This window comes from Alosa sapidissima, chromosome 7, assembly GCF_018492685.1.
Source record: "Alosa sapidissima isolate fAloSap1 chromosome 7, fAloSap1.pri, whole genome shotgun sequence".
NCBI classification, from domain to species: Eukaryota; Metazoa; Chordata; class Actinopteri; order Clupeiformes; family Clupeidae; genus Alosa; species Alosa sapidissima.
Genome location: NC_055963.1, coordinates 19,498,471 through 19,515,970, shown reverse-complemented (window position 1 = coordinate 19,515,970; position 17,500 = coordinate 19,498,471). Strand labels below are relative to the sequence as shown.

At 47.5% G+C, this 17,500-nt stretch overlaps 1 protein-coding gene across 1 annotated transcript in view; it reads left to right on the top strand.

The window, feature by feature from the left end:
- Positions 1 to 8,666: 8,666 nt before the first annotated feature.
- Positions 8,667 to 17,500, top strand: part of xkr7 (XK, Kell blood group complex subunit-related family, member 7) — an 84,868-nt gene continuing 76,034 nt past the window's right edge. The window contains exon 1 of the mRNA XM_042098009.1: positions 8,667 to 9,220. Coding sequence (XP_041953943.1) covers positions 8,700 to 9,220 — 521 coding nt within the window. The 5' untranslated portion in view covers positions 8,667 to 8,699. The remainder of the gene's footprint in view (positions 9,221 to 17,500) is intronic.

The window sequence follows — 17,500 nt, the reverse complement described above, 5'->3', positions numbered from 1 at the left end:
CTATTTTTTTTCCCCAGGGACCAACAGTTTCCTGTTACGGCTTCATACGGAGATGGCAGACAGCGGAGAGCGGCGAGGACCGGGCACGGTCCAGTGCGTCAGGCGAGCTACGTCGTCTCCCGGCCTCTCTCTCTCGCTGTCGGCAGCAGCAGCAGCAGGGCGAGGCAGTGCAGGGCAGGGCTCTGATGGATGGATTGATGTAGCCATGTCCACGTAAGCCCTCTACTCGTCCACTCTCCTTATTCAGCCAAGCCATAATAACATCAGCTGTGGCATACTGTCCACTCAGGGAGTCAAGGAACGAGGAAGAGAAGAGAGAGGGAAGGAGAGAGCACTGCCCTCTTTGTCTTTGTCAAATACAGTGTATGCTAAAGAGACAAAGCACACACACACACACACACACACACACACACACACACACACACTCAAGAGCCCATATTCATACACGTTTGTAAACAAGAACACCTACCAACTTGGGCCCTCCTAATCCAGGGAGCAGAGTCAGCTCTTCCTCTCTTTCTCTTTCTATCTCTCTCTCACTCTCTCTCTCACACCCCCCCCCCCCCCCCCACACACACACACACAAACAAATAAACAAACACACACACAGCTTCACAAAGCCTGTCCTTTGCCTGGATCACACCAAACACTGCACAAATGCACTTACCTATTATTAGGCATCTCTCACCACACACACACACACACAGACACAAACAGATTCACACAAACACATTCACACAAAACCACTCACACATACTGTACACACACAAACACACATCTCTATTTCTACCAGTCCCAAGGCACCTCCTACATCTACTACAACATGCACATCCACATCCAAACACATTTCTATTCCCAAGTCACACTCAAGTCCCCTCCTTGGTGCTAAACACATACACACACACACACACACACACACACACACACACACACACACACACACACACACACACACACACACATGCACACTCTCTCACTCTCTTTCTATCTGTCTTTCTCTCACACACACACATGCACTCACACACAGTAGGTTGGCTGCCTCTATGCCCATCTGTCTTTGCTCTGGAGAGAGATTAATAAAAGATCTACAGCTTCCCTCCTCATCAATAATGAATGCCATGGGGGTCACTGCCTCACCCATCTGTAGCAACACTGTATGGAGACGCTACTGTCCTCTGCCGCCTCTGTACACACACACACTCACACATACACACTCTCACACACACATACACACACACACACGTATACACACAGACACACAGATACACACATCAAGCTCCATAATGTGAGTTATACGTATTCTCATAGGGATATGATAGCTGCATCTACTGCAAGACTTATGCTTACACTGTGAATAAAGTTTCTTCTAATTATATTATTATACATAGGTAGCACCCATGGTAGCACCATGTTTCCATGCATACCTCACCTCCTTTCTTCATTCAAATTTGCCTCAGTCAGTCACTCCCTCACACTCATATCATTCTGTGTGCACACTTCCTGTCTCCCTCCCTCATACGGTATAATCACATCTGCGCATCCGTTCCCATTCACTTTACTCTAATTGCTGTTTGTGTGTCTCCTACTCTTCATCAGCCCTGTTTGTTTCTCTCACTCAGCCCCCATAGTCCACATAGTCTATAGACTCCTCTCTCTCAGCCCCCATAGTCTATAGACTCCTCTCTCTCAGCCCCCATAGTCCACATAGTCTATAGACTCTGTATCCTCCCTCCTGCCTTCTCTCCTCCTCTCTCTCCCCTCCACTCTCACTCTCCTCTTCTATCTCTCTCACACACACTGGAGTGTTTAGGTTTGAATCCACCCTTACCCGCTCTCTGCTCTGCTATCCTTGGGTGGTTAGTTAAGCTGTCTTGTTTACCCACAAAGGTTGGTGGGGTGGGGGGTAATCTGTTAAAGCCATAGGTATTTATGTATTTCTGTTTCTCCAAGTTCTCAGTGCTTCCCTGGAGTATCTCCTGAAATCCCTCCCTAAACTCCCTCACCCCCCCCCCCCCCCCCCCCCCCACCCACTCATCTCTGCGAATCTGTTTAGGATTGCGCCTAATTAAAGTAAGCAGGAATTAAAGCAAAGGGCATGCAAGGCATTTTTTTAATGCTCGTATAAAAAGAGAGCCGCTGGCTTGCGTTCTCTCAACCACCCCCCCCCCCCCCCCCCCCTTCTTCCCGCCAGTGCCCTGCTCTCCAACTGCGGCTAAGAGCTGGCGTGATTGCAGCCAAGTGGATGACACTTTTGATGAAGCAGCATAGAAGCAGGGCCCCCGTGGTACACTTTAAGTAATTAAACCACAAGAATTAAAAAAACAGAAAATGGTGGAAAGAGAAATAAATAAATAAATAAATAAATAATTAGCGTGGGGGAGATTATTTAATAATAAAGAAAAGAGAGACGCTGCACTTGTAGGAAGCGAGTGGCCCAATCAGCTGAGTGAGGCGCGGGCACCGGGTCCGATTGGTCGATTCTTTTGGCAGCAGAAGCTCTGCAGACTCTTTTCATTAAGATATCACCCTCAATGCGGACCAAGTGCTGACTGAAGCTTCCATGGCAGCCGGGGATAAATCTTCTTCACCTGATAAAAACTTTGTCCTCTTCTTCTTCCTCCTTGTCCTCCTTGTCCTCCTCTCCTCTGCCAACTCCACATTAATTTCACGGCAGACACTAACGCCCTTGTCCGCCACTTCCTTTCAGTCTCTCACCTGCAGTCCTCCCTTCCTGTCTCTTCCCATTCCGACACATTTCTGGCCAGTCTTTCATTGCATACATTCGCTCTTTCTCTGCCTCTCTTTTTCTCTCTCTCTGCTTCTCTCCTCTCTCTCTCTCTCTCTCTCTCTTTCTCTGTCTCTCTCTCCATCTGCTCTGCTCTCTCTTTTTCCTTCCCACACCTTTTTTCTGCACAGCTGACATTTTTCATCCTTTTTTGCTCCTCAGTTCATTGTCCATATTTCACATTTCTTCATCCTCTCAGCAAAGCTATTATCTCCTCTCTCCCTCCCTCCCTCCCTCCCTCGCTTGTCTCTCTTTCCCCTCCCTCTCTGCATCACTTTCCCACCAGCTCTTTTTCTCTCTCCCTCCCTTCATCTTCTCATGAGCAATCTCTATCTCTTTCTCTCTCTTTCTCTTTCTCTCTCTCTCTCCCTCTCTCATTCCCATCTATTTAAGTTATAATAAGGCTGCTGCCATTTTTGGAAGTCGAGATAGGAGATATAATTCATGTTGAAACCGTTGCTCAATAATTGAAAGGGTCATATGTGTTCTATTTGACTCCATGCAATCCCCAGACATTAACTCCCATTGACTCAGTCTGTGTCTGTATCTCAACTACATGCATAACTAAGGTTTGATTGAATTTTTCATGCAACTAATTAAATATTAAATCCTTTGTATGGTATACATGGCCCAGGGTATTCTTAGAGTAGGCCCACACAAGAAAAAAAAAAGAGAAAAGGAGGGGCAAAAACAAACACCTTTAAAAACTACATCTGACTTGGGATTTCTCTGTTAAACCATTCTTACTGTAATATTCATGTAGGTGTAAAGAGATGAATTAACTGTAGACATATTGACTAATAAACAAATGGCCAACCAGACACGGACAGACATTCTGAGTTTGATAGATCGATAGATAGCTAGATAGCTAGATAGATAGATAGATAGATAGATAGATAGATAGATAGATAGATAGAAAGATAGATAGATAGATAGATAGATAGATAGATAGATAGATGGATGGATAGACAGGCACTGGTGTAGGACAGGAAGGCCTGGCATGCAATCTCTCCTGTAATTTATCCCAAACATGTTCTTAGTGGGCCAGTCAAGTTCTTCCATACCAAACTTGCTCAACAATGTCTTTATGGACATTCTTCTGTACACTGGGGTACAGTCATGCTGGAACCGAAAAGGACTTCCCCGAACTGTTCCCCATAAGTTGGAAGCATGTAATTGTCCAAAATGTCTTGGTGTACTGAAGCGTTAAGATTTCCCTTCACTAACCCAAACCCAAGCCCTGAAAAACAATCATTATGGCATTATCCCTCCACCAGCATGACTGCACACAGTGATCAAAGCAAAGGCCATAAAGACAATTATAAATGTGATTTTGGTATGGAAGAACTTGACTGGCTTGCAGAGAATGGGGTTTTCTACATCACCAAACTCCTTTGGGATGAACTAGAACGGACACTGAGAGCCAGGCCCTCTTGTCCAACATCAGTGCCTGACCTCACAAATATTCAAAATATGCAAAAATGCGCTATATAAATAAAAGTGACTTGACTTGACTTGAATGAATGGGGAAGAATTAGCCTGACGAGCCAGACCCACATTAAAACGTTGGCAGTGCTCAGTCCGAGGGGCGGGATAATCGGTTGTCTTTCAAATTCCCTCTGCACGCAACGTCTCTATACACAATGTGATTGGCCCTATCGAAGTTGAATTTTTCCAGCTCGCAAGCCAACGGAGAGTTGCTAGTCTTGCCCGGGCAGCAAATTACATTTGCTGCCGCTAGGGTGCGTCTAGATTTTTAGGCTAGGGAAGAATGCCAGACACTCTAAAATCTTGTGGATATCCTTCCTCAAAAAGTCAAAGCAGTTATAGCTGTACAGAGGAGGAAGACTCCATATTAGTACCGATGGATTTAGAATGGGATGTCGTTGAACTTCCTGTGGGTGTAATGGCAGGCGTCCTAATACTTTTAGCATATAGTATGCCTATATAGTACCATACAGTGTAGCTATTAATGTATAGCTTACAGTAGTTACTTAGTAGTTACATGGCAGTTAGGTCTACCTCCTCTGTGCACAGTAGTTAGTTAGTAGTTATGACTTGCGTACTTGCATAGATAAATGTCTTCATATCTCAGAGCTAGAGCTCTTAATCAGCATGGTGATGCAGAGGTGTGTGTTTGATGTAGAGGTGCTCACCCTCGTGTCTGGAAGTCAATCAGACCTGACACATCAGACAACTCTCCATTATCTCACAGCAGAGATGACAGCACCCTGCCCCACGCTCACCCACAGCAGCTGACAGTCTCTTCAAACTCTGCTACTAACAGAGAGGAGAGATAGACAGACAAAGAGAGAGAAAGAGAAAGAGAGAGAGAGGGAGAGGGAGAGATGGAAAGTGAAACTGAGATAGTCTTTGTTAACTGTCAAAGGCTTTCAGTAACAGAAGCGCGGTGACACAAATGGCCCCGAAAGCCTCTTTTCTCACTTTAAAAGGAGAGGGGGAATATCCTATGTATTGATTAATGGAGACATCTTATGAATTACAAAAAAGGCAGTGACGTGCAATGAGATGAGGTGAGGTGAAGAAATAGCTCAGATAACACACTTCAAACAACAGCGTTGTTTCCTGTTTGATTTGCTTATCTGATGATGACTGAAGAAGAAGTCAATTCAGCCCATGGAGAATGTAACAGATGGCAGTCTAAAATGCAGCCGCTCTATAACTGGACAGTTATCCTCATCCACTGAGAGATAACTTCCCTTATCCATGGAGTCAGTGAACATTCCCTCAACATTTTGATTTGTAAAGGTCTCAGACTTTGACTCCACTTATCATGTGTGGGCATGGAATGGTGTTGATGTTTTCCCGAGTGAGTTGGGTCATTTCTTATTAGAGGCTAAAAAGACCTCAGTAATGCATGTTTCAAATGGTCAAATTAATCTCCCTCCTTCCCAGCCGGGCTAATGGGAAAGCCTGCAGCCTCTGTTTGACTCATGGACAACTTCAAACCGGTCGGCTGGAGAAAAATAGGAAAGAATATCCCCTCCAAGCTATGCCCGATAACGCCTGCTACTTTTCATTCATCACGCCTCCTTTTTCCGTTAACGGATAAGTCCGTCGATGGAGATGTGGGCCAATCTTCTCTGACCTTTGCCTGACCCCCCCCCCCCCCCCCCCCCCCCTTAGCTTTGTGGGCACCTCTGCGAGAAGCACATACCAACGCACAAAGACATCATTGCTCTTCAATGTCAGCGCGGGGCAGCCTAAGCCTCCCAGAGCCTCAGCTTCGTAAGACTCCACTGCCTTTTTTATTGTCTCTGACAAGCAGTCTCTGGACAGCCCTGCTGCAGGGGGCCCTTCATATGTCCGAACGGCACCCACCAGACTGTGATGAGGATCGGGCAGTGATTAACCATCAGCTCGACTGTTTTGCCGGTTCCTTTTTAGGCTGTAGGGATAATCTTTAGACTGTTACGCTCGGAAATTCTGTCAGCTTCTCATAATAAATCTTGGTGAAAGAGAATCTGCTGAGGGTCTGTTCAACTGTCAGCATTACATAAAATCAGACGACCAAACCAGCTCCTATTGGTCCCCAGAAAGTCGAGATCGAGGTGTCCTCATCTGGAAGAATCTGAACTCGGCTGGCTCATGTCTTATGGCACCTCGCTCATGCCCTTTGGCTGTGTGTGAGCTGTAAGCAGACCCTCCTCCCTGCAGCCTTCCTCCCTAATGGCCCAGCACAGCACAAGTGACGAGAGAGACAGAGAGAGAGAAAGAGAGAGAGAGAGAGAGCTGACCTGGATCTTTTGTGTCTTATCCCTGGCTCTGTTATTTTCCCCCTGCTGTCAGACCGTCAGGTTGTCACAGCAGATCAGGACACCAGTGCTTGAGCCTCGACTCGCCACTCTTCTGGCCTAAGCACAAGGAAGGGCCAATGGACCAGGACGTAGGAGCGCTACAGTTATGTGGTAGGGTAGACCACAACACACATGACATACACACCAAATGTTATAATAAAGGCCTCGGGACATGTCAGTTTTGTTAACTCAGTTAATGGCGGTCAGGCCGACCTAAGCCAATATCTGACATGGCATAATGGCTGAAAAGAATTGTGATTTATCAAATTCCACCTAGCGGCCAAATGTGTGATGATGTCTCAGTAGTGCATCTTGATTTTCATCTAATGAATTGGGGAGGCTTCTCAGCGAATGGTTTGATCTGGGGGGGAAACGGAGGTGGTAAATAAAATAAATATGGTCTCCTGCCTCTTCTGCGTCCCCTCAGACAGACGGATTTCATTCAGCCTGACCCTGACTTTTTCTCGCTGGGATTCATTCCATTGCTCCGAGGCAAAGGAGGTCGCGCTGCTTCTCAAACTCTCAGTGACGGCGCACAGGACCTGCAACCTCAACACTGTCACTGCAAAGTGACACCATTTAATCCGCCTCTGGCAAGTTGGTTTTGCGCAGGTTTATTTCGGATCAAGTCACAGAGCAACGCTTAGCGGGATTTATGTCTGCTGGAAGTTAAAGAGCTTATCCAGTTACTTCGCTGCCAATTTTAATGATCATTGACTACCACCTCAATAGACTCAGAGAGAAAGCTAGCAATTATTTTGCCGCACCCTCCTTTCGAGCAATTTATTGGTTTCGAGAAGAACAAAAGACAGCATGTTTAACTGAGCTGAAATCGGCATTTTCATATATTGCCAACTAATGTAGCTGTATAGGTAGAGTGATGTGGTGTCTACTGTCTAAGTCTTTATTAAATGTAGGCTATTAGACTATAGCGACCCCACCCCTTTCAGCAAACAGAAGCACATTGCCCCCCCCCCCTCTCTCTGTCGATATCGCTCTCCGTCTCCAGCAGCTCTCTCTCTCTCTCCCTCCCTCCCTCTCTCTCTCTCTCTCACACACACACACACACACACACACACTTTCATTGAAAACGTCACAATGTATCCAGGTTATTTACTCGTATGCTCCTCCTGTCAACTAGACCGCCTTGTGACAGCGCATATACCAAGAGAACAGAGTCACAGTGGGAAATTACAGTTCATGATGGAAAGAAGTTGCAACAATCTCCCACATAATTAAGTAATTCCCGGAAAATACGTCTGCAAGTAGGCAGGCTATTCTGTCTGACTTTATTACATAGAAGCCTAGCCTGCGCTGATAAAAAAAACAGGAAATAGTCTAGGCAATGGAACAAGCGTCATTTGAGAATTAGCCTACGTGATATAGGGTGGGTTCCATATCACTACCATCAAATGTGACGGTGTGACAGGAATAAGACAGGATTTAATTGAAACAGAATTAATCAAATGAATTCTCTGCACATATGCATCCAGTTATGCTGGGGTTTTTTTTGTGTGGTATGACAATACGACCAACACTTCAAAGAACAAACTAATTCCATTAATTATTTATTCATAATTAAGTGATAAATTATTAAGACAGTAGAGGTTTAATTATTAGGCTACTGTTGAGAGTAGACGCACAAGCAGCGAGCCAAAAAAATCTCCAATTATCAGACGAACCTGTTATAGGCTACTGAAGCAGCTTACATGTAGGTGCTATGATGGATCAGTGACTGGTATGATTTCAAACCAGCGTAACCCGCGGAACCTCTCTAGGTCGATCGCAAAGACGCCTGCAGTGGAGTTTTTAAGGATGAAAGGCTGGGTCTCTCTCCATGGCCGGGTGCTAGCCTGAGCACAGGGCTATATCAAGTAATGACAACTAAAAACGGACTGACAAAAATAGCCATCGTATTGGTACCAGTATTGCCTCGAGGATATCTCTCTTTTTCCTTTTCCATTTTTCTGTTCCTCTCTCTCTCTCTCTCTCTCTCTCTCTCACTCACTCACTCACTCATGCGCTCACACACATCCCCCTCCCCTCCCCTCACTCTACCTCGCTTTCCCTTTCCCACTATCATTCCTACAACAAACATGGCCGCTAAGTCGGATGGAGCAGCCGTGTCTGAGCAGAGTGAGACCCCGTCTCGGTGTCTGGTCGGACCCGAACAACGCCCAACCCTGTACCGGTATGTCGGAACGCCGTACACGCTCGTGGACTGTTGTTGGGTGCTATGCGCTCTCCTTGTCTTTTTCTCCGACGGGGCCACAGACCTGTGGCTGGCTGCGGACTACTACCTGAGGGGGAACAATTGGTGGTTCTGGCTGACGCTGCTCTTCGTCGTGGTTCCCTCCACCGTGGTCCAGGTGTTGAGTTTCAGGTGGTTCGTGTATGACTACACAGAGCTAAGCGGGACATCCAGCGGGGCAGGTCCTGCGGCGTGCGGAGGTGATTTCAGCACCAAGGGCAGCGATCAACGGAGCACCGGCAATGCTGCCGGGGCCAGTTCGCTGCCCGCCACGGGCACACTGAGCAGCACCCGGAGGTGCTGCAGAGTCTGCATGTGGATCTTTCAATCCGTCATTCACATCCTGCAACTGGGGCAGGTCTGGAGGTAAGGTTATATTTGTTATGCATTTGTCTTTAACTGCCGTGTGGCTACACGAAAGCATGCACTCGCGCACAAAACGCTGAAAGGACACCACCTTGCCAAGAATCAAGTTCATTTGTCTCATGTTAATTAATGTTTTTTTTTTTTTTTTTACTGATGATATGCTCTCATATGTAAGCATCACGAATTAGACACTAGCCTGTGCACGGGTCTTGGGGTGATTTAGGTGCGATTGATTTGGTGATTGTATAAACGGACAGATGGACCCCAATCACGAGCTGTAGGCTGTAGCACCGCCTCACGCTGGCTAAAGCACCTGTGTTGTCCACCGGACTATTTGGGTGTTTAAGAAGATAAGGCTACTAGACCAAATGCCTAGAGATAACCAGTGTGCTGTCCTTGCCAGTAGCCCCGCGGTCTCTGGAGTACAAGCCTGAGTTGGAAGGAATCTTATCGACGGGGACGTTTGCCCTGCGCTCTTCCATGAGCTTGGCTTTTCGGTGGTGTCGAGTGTCGATAGATGTGTGTAGAAAGACGGGATAGTTTGCAGCGGTAGTCGTTTTTGTCTGTCTTTCATTACGTTTGCCCTTGTTTACCCGAGGCGATGTAAAATCCATTGATGAACTCAAATGAGAACCTTTCGTTGTTGGCAGTTTGGGTATGGTTAATGAATGTTTAACGACGAAGTATATGACTGCTTGAAACGGATCAGCCTGCTTATCCTTACCGTCTCCTCTCCCTGCTACTCCGTATATCTCCTTCCGTATATCTCCTCCCGTCTCGCCAGTTCTCGTCTTGGCTAAGTAGTAGTCAAAGCCTCCCCGTTTAACAAGCTTCTGGGTCAACGCTCTCTCGAGTAAACCCGTCCGTTGATTCACACTCGTCTTTAATTCCCTGCAACCAATCCCATTTGGGCACATCCTTTAAGCTTTCTCTCATTTACTTTCGATCCTATTTTCGCTCTCTTATTTGAGGAGAATTAACACCGTATTGACAGGGGGCGAACAAGCTGTGGCGCGCACGTATGCCTTTTTCACGACCTGGCTGCATCCATATTGATCGTGTGATTTGTCCACCTGCGTTCGTGAATGTTGGGGAAAGGCTTACCTACACAATTCTGGAGATGACGGAACGAAGCTTTATGTGTGCCCTATTTGGTCTCTTGTAGTCTGTTAACTAGTTGTTATTATCTGGGGGTTCACACACCCAGTCCTCAAGCAAGCAGTCTTCCTTCCAGGGCAGTGTCAGAAATCCCTATCTTAACTGAGACGCTGTGCGTGCATATATGTTTGAGTGAACGATAAAGGACCGACGCATTCCATGATGGAGAGTGCGTGCTAACATACCGATGTGTGACCTTTCCTGCTGTTGCGATGGCCGAGTGGATGCTTGTGTCAGTGCTCAAAACTTAGATACATGGCATGCGCGTGCGCTCTGTTTGCATGGTGAAGGCGTGAATGGGGGGAAATGGGGGAAGAGAAAGTCACCCATACACGTGTAGATGTTTTGACTGCTCTTGGCCTGCCTAAATTATTAATAGCGGGGCCTTCCGGACTCTGTGTCTCAGCATTTGTGTGAGAAAAAACCTATAATATTACAAGTGCACCTCTCTCTCTCTCTCTCTCTCTGTCTTTCTCTCTTTATCTACCTCTCTCTCTGCTTCCCTGGTTCCTGGTGAATCACTGTTTATGCCTGGAGTGCCAATTTGCTGTAACAACATGGCATGGTCATGCTGGTCTTTGCATGTTTGGATGTGCGTCACTACCCAGCGTTTAAGCAACTCTCCCTCATCTATAAGCTAGAAGCGGCTGAGCAAATAGGATGTGTAACAGCATGTGCACAAGCTTGTGTGTGTGTGTCTGTGTGTCTGTCTGTCTGTCGTGGTGGTTGGATGTGGTCTGTGTGTGTGGGTGAGGGAATAAGTTAGAAAAAAAGAAAGGAGAAAGAGAGAGTGTGTGTGTGTGTGATTCTAAAGATATCTGTCTTTATGCATGTGTGTGTGTGTGTGTGGGGGGGGGGGGGGGGTGAATGTTAGTTTCCATACGCTGGACTTCTCTCCTGTATTGAAGCCCTCCATATTCATGGAGTGCCTTACACCTGCTGTAACCCCCACCCCTCAGAGAAAAGCCCTGAGTCAGGCTCTGATGGTGTCCCAGCTGAGGATCAGAGAGACGGAAAGAGGAGAGAGAGAGAGAGAGTGAGAGAGAGAGAGCAGAGTATGTGGCAGTAAGTGTTACCAGGGCCAAGGCAAAGCTCCAGCCCCTTCTCCTGTCAGAGAGTGTCGCGGCAGGGCAGGCAGGCAGGAGGCCATTGGAGCGTTCCTCTCCCGTCTGGGGCCAGTTCAGGGGGAGGGAAACACAGAGAGAAAGGGAGAGAGAGGGGGGCGGAGAGAGAGAGAGCGGGCGAGTCCCAGCGCCTGAGCCCAGGGCCCCGAGGAGCCAAGTGTGCAAGCACTCTCAGCCACAGCGGGAGGCCCACACGCTTTCCAGGAGCAGCAGGATCCAGCACAGGCTCCACCACACACAGCTCTCCACACACACATACTCACACACACACTTTCACACACATTCTCGCATACACACACACACATACACACACACAGCCGTGGCCTACTGGTTAGCGCTTCAGACTTGTAACCGGAGGGTTGCCAGTTCGAACCCCGACCAGTAGGCACGGCTGAAGTGCCCTTGAGCAAGGCACCTAACCCCTCACTGCTCCCCAAACGCCGCTGTTGTTGCAGGCAGCTCACTGTGCCGGGATTAGTGTGTGCTTCACCTCACTGTGTGTTGAGTGTGTTTCACTAATTCACGGATAGGGATAAATGCAGAGACCAAATTTCCCTCACGGGATCAAAAAAGTATATATACTTATACACACACACACACTCTCACACACACTCACACATGCACACACACACACACACACACAAGGAGGTGGGAATAGAGGGAAGTAGGGGAATGAGAGAAAGCGAGAGAGAGGTGATAACAGTGTGGGTGAACATGCAAATATGAATGCTATATGCACACACAGGGACGTACACAAGCACTATTTGTACACAAACATGGCAAAACAAACTCACAATCCTGCAAGCAAACAGAAAATGTTGAAATACTGTATGCAATTTATACAGTTTATAAGTTATGTACAAGTATGTGTGTTGTGTGTAGATGTCTAGGCGTCTGTATGAGTGTACATGAGTGTTTTATGTGTCCTTGTGAGAGTGCTTGTGCACTTGCATTCAGTATGCACATGTAAGGGTCCAGGCACTGACATATGACAAATGAAACATGCCAAACAGTCCACCTCAGAGTGCAGCAGGGACTGCATAGCTCAGCCCTTTGCCCCAGGCCTGTGATGTGGTTACTAGGGTAAGAGGAGCGGACCAGGGAACAGGAACAGAGACGAGTCGCATAGGCAATTCAAAAACGTCCTACAGCCTCTCACCACATCGGTTAACCCTGTCTTTCTCCACTTTCTTCCTCTTTGGGTCTCCTCAACTGTACTTCCCACCCTGCCATTCGGTATCATCTCGACCGGCGACGCGACGGCGATTTATGGCAGGCGACCAGCAAAATTAGAATAGAATCTATTGAAGTGAATGGGGCAACACAGAGCGCAAGTGGAACGACAGGGTAACCGTCGCCATCGCATCGCTCTAACTGGCCCCTTTCTATTTTTCAGGGCCATTTTGATTCGTTATAATAGAAAGCTGTCTGGTGGGACTCCACAACTGTACTTCTCACCCTGCCATTCGGTATCTTCTTTCTCTCTCACTGTACCCAAAAAAGAGAGAAAGAACGTAAGATAGAACTAGGAAAGGAAGGACAGAGATAGAAAGGGATTGGTGGCAGATGGGCAAATGGCGGTGAGACAGGTTGTCTGAGAAGGAAAAGTAAGAGCAGAAAGGGAAACGGAGAAAAAAAGATATCAGACTGAGCGACTTGGAGATGTGAACGTTGATAAGGAAAACTGCCGACAGCGGAGAATGGTAGACAGTAGCTAAGTAGGCAGATCATCCCTTCAACCTCAGGATATTGATAATGGGAGACAGGCGCTGTCCATGCATAAAACTTAATAGTGTGTCATTTTTGTACATGGACTGACATTTCTATATACATGAAGCTTACACGACCAAAAACACACATTTCTACCTTTTTTTTTAGCTCGTATTTGCTGCCAGTATACCTGGATTAACAGTACTAAACATTAGGGCATATACAATCATAATGGCTTTCTCTTTATCCAAAATGATATCTTACTGCTCACACTTGACCCTGTTCTGTTACTGAGGGCTGACACCCATTTTGGGTCCCAAGTGTACGTGCACAGCCAAAGGTGCATTACTTCCCTCTATGAAGAGGCCAGTTGGGATTTGAATTAGATCACATCTGATCCCTAAGGCAACAGTCCTGCTGTAGTTCCTACCCCTGCAGTTCCCACTGGTTAGGGGTTATAATGATGAGGGAAGATGACTCCCTCCATCAAAGAGAGAAAGGGACAAGTGATTAAGAGAAAGGGAAACAGAGAGAAAGGCTTTTTTAAGGTTCCTTTATTGACAGTCAAAAAGGAAACCAGGTAACATTAAAACCAACCCATAATAAAAACCTCCCTCCACCCCCCCCCCAAAAAAAAAAAAAAAAACACACACACAAAACCAGTTACCCAAAACAACAACAACAAAATAACCCACAAAATATGCAAAAAAAAGAGAGAGAGATACAGTAAGTGGCACGGAGACGGAGCGGGTACCACGGACACTCAGACAGACCTCTTGTGCAGGTTAGCCTGTAGTCAGGAGAGTCTGGGGGACCGTGCGGCAGGTCTGGCCTTTGGCTCCCGGGGGTCAGCGCGCCGGCCGAGCGGCGGTGGTGCAGGGGCTATTAGGGTAGCCGGCGGAGCCCCCTTCCTGGGAGACGGGACGGGGCCGCGGGAGAGCTGAGGGCAGCTGGAGTGGGACCACGTGAGGCGCATTTTAAAAAGCAGGACGTTAGTCGCCTCAGCAAGCTCAACCGTGCGTCAAAGTGACATTTCAGTTTGGCAAGGAAGGGAGAAATGTCTTTTTTCCCCCTCCCTCCCTCCCTCCCTTCTTCCCTCCCTCCCTTCCTCCCTTCTTCCCTCCCACCCCCTTTCTTTGGGTTCTTTATTTTCTTCTTTCTTTCTGACAGGATTATCCAGCAACTGTCGACCTCATTAAACCATGGTCACTCCTTTGCTCTGTCCTCTCTCTCTCTCTCTTTTTTCCCATCTGCCTGTTTCTCCATTCCCTTTCTGCTCCTTCCCTCCCTCTCTCCCTCTCTTCCTCTCTCAATCTCTCCCTCTCATTCTCTCTCCACACCTCTGCCTATTCTCCTTAATCTTCTCTCCACTCCCCAAGCCCATCTCCTCTTTCTCTTTTTTCCCCTCTGCTCATCCTTTCATTTTCCTCTCCATTCTTTATCTTATTCATTAAATCATGCTCTTTTATTTGCCCCCCCTCTCACTCTCTCTCTCTCATCTCTCTCTCTCTCTCTCTGTCTCTCCATCTTTCCCAGGTTGAGTGATTTCTGTCCTCTCTGAACAGACTGACCCACTTCTGTCCCCCCTGCAGACACAGTAAATACAAAAAATCAGTACACATAACCCGTGTCAGACATGGCTGCGTGTGTGACTGGGCTGTGGATGACAGTTGAAGGGGTTGTAGCTCTCTACTCTGTGCCTTTTGTGAATGCAAATAGTTTGAGTTTTTAGCCATGCACACACAGTTGTTTTTGGGAGTACAATGTGTCAGAGTGTGTGCTTGTGTTTATGTGTAGATATTCACTATGTGCATACGTTGCATGTGTGTGTGTGTATGTGTGTGTGTGTGTGTGTGTGTGTGTGGGGTGTTGTGTGGTGTGTGTGTGTGTGTGTGTGTGTGTGTGTGTGTTTTATGCTCCAATCCTCTGTGTAAGAGTGAGAGGGTATAAGTGATTATTTGGCTGTGTGTAAGTGCATGTGTATGAGATATTTTTGCAGTGGCTCTCAGCAGACCCCCCTTCTCTCTTTCTCTCTCTCTCTCTCTCTCTCTCTCTCTCTCTCTCTCTCTGCTCTCTCTCTCTCTCTCTCTTCCTCTCTCTCTCCCTCTCCCTCTCCTCTCTCTCTCACCTCTCTCTCTCTCTCTCTCTCTCTCTCTCTCTCTCTCTGCCTGCCGTTGGCTGTCTGAGCTGGCACCGGGGCAGGTTTGAAGCAGAGCCCAGGGCAGGCGATGCTTCACTTGGCAGGACCATATGCAAATATGAGTTTTTCTACTGCCGCCCGCTTCCCTCGGCCACGGGGATGAGGCGCTGCGGGAGCGAGGATGAGGAAGAGGATGTGGAAAAGGAAGAAGAGAGAGCTCGTCCGAGGCCTTTGGTCTCTCGCGTGCCCATCACGCTCCGAGCCGCTAGATCAAACACCACATCAAAGAGCGCCGTCCACGGGGCGAAGCGCGCCTCGGTCACGCCGCGTGTTCCTCCTCCACTGCCACGGTAAATGCAGTTACGCAAGGAGAAGAGTTCAGGAGCGCTATTCTCAGATGGCTCAATTTCTATTCCATTTGATTTGGGTTGCATCACTTTTCTTTCTATTAAAATCGTAGTGTCACAGAGACGAAAGCGCCGGATGAGAACCTGAGACTTCAGAGTGGGCCCAAGGCCAAAGCTATGGACGGAGATTAAAAACTCGCCAAGAAAGGTGAGCAACCTTGGCCAGAGTCAGCTGATAAGTGGATACCTGTGTTGCTGGGGTTACCTAGCCTGGCGAGCCAGACCCACATTAAAATGTAGGGTCTGGGCACTCACCGTTCGCAGTGCTCAGTCCGAGGGGCGGGATAATCAGTTGTCTTTCAAATTCCCTCTGCGCGCAATAGGACGCAATAGGATATTTGTTTCAAGTAGCAGGGAATTCAAGCCAAACCGTTGTAACTCTGCCATCAATCATTATGTTAAGCCCACCAAACGACTCTATACACGATTTCAATGCCTGATTAAGTTTCAATTTCTGGAGCTCACAAGCCAACGGAGAGTTGCTAGACTAGCCCTGGCAGCAAATATAATTTGCTGCCGCTAGGGGCGCGTCTAGATTTCTAGAACCTGAGACTTCAGAGTGGGCCCAAGGCCAAAGCTATGGACGGAGATTAAAAACTCGCCAAGAAGGGTGAGCAACCTTGGCCAGAGTCAGCTGATAAGTGGATACCTGTATTGCTGGGGTTACCTTGATGCTGTGAGGAACTCACACTCCTAGGCCTTCCTTTGGTCCTTCAGGTCCATTATCTTCTTTCAATATGGTTTGTGGTCTGTTTGGTTTTAGATTTTACTATTATGATTTGAATACATTTGAAAAGGAATCTTTGTGTTCCTGTTATTGCAATGCAGCCTTTGAGTCAAACTATAACAGATACAGCAATTACATTTTTATCTTTCAAATTGTACTTAATTGTTATGGCCTCCATTAATCAACCTGCACTGCCCGGCGCTGTTCTCCTTGAATACGGCACTGGAAAGGAATAGAATAAAACCAATTTGTGTCTGGCCCCCTCAGTGCTTTGTGCGCTGTGATTGGCCATGACAGTTTGTGTGCCCTCGTACATCCGAACAGCTGGATCTGTTTCCATGGAGAAATGGCAGGTTAATTGGGTTTTTTCTGTCACTCTCCCTCTCTCGCTCTCCCTCTCTTTCTCTCTCCCTCTCTCTCTCATGCTGTCTCTCTTTATGTGGTTTATTTTTGTGTCCCACCTTCTCTCTTTCCCTCTCTCTCCTGTCCTGTGATCTCTTCTTGTCTCTTTCTGTCTGCCTGACTTCCCCTCTCTCCTGTCCTTCTCTCTCTCTCTCTCTCTCTCTCTCTCCTGTCCTGTGAACTCCCTCTCTCTCTCCGTCTGTCTGACTCTACCTCTTTCCTGCGGGGTGCGGGCCTCTGTCTGAAGCTGCGTGACAGACAGGCTTTTGTGGCTGTCGTCACTGAGCTCATGAGCAGCCACAGGATGCCGTCGTCTCGCTCACCGGACCCACACCGGAAACACAGCCACCGCACAGACCGATGGAACACTCGCTCTTTCTAACAGGCTATCAATGAAAAAAGCCCACCGAAGAACAGATAGAGAGACTAAGGGAGAAGATGAGATGGAGAGAGTGAGTGAGGAGGAGAGAGAGAGAGAGAGAGAAGATTGCTCCCAGGGCACCTAACCTCCCTGTGACTCTGTTGGATGCATATTCATGCTCTGCTGCTCATCGTGCCAGTGTTTTGTTTGGTGCTTCTGGAGGTTTAGCTCGTAGACCTGTCCTGCATTCA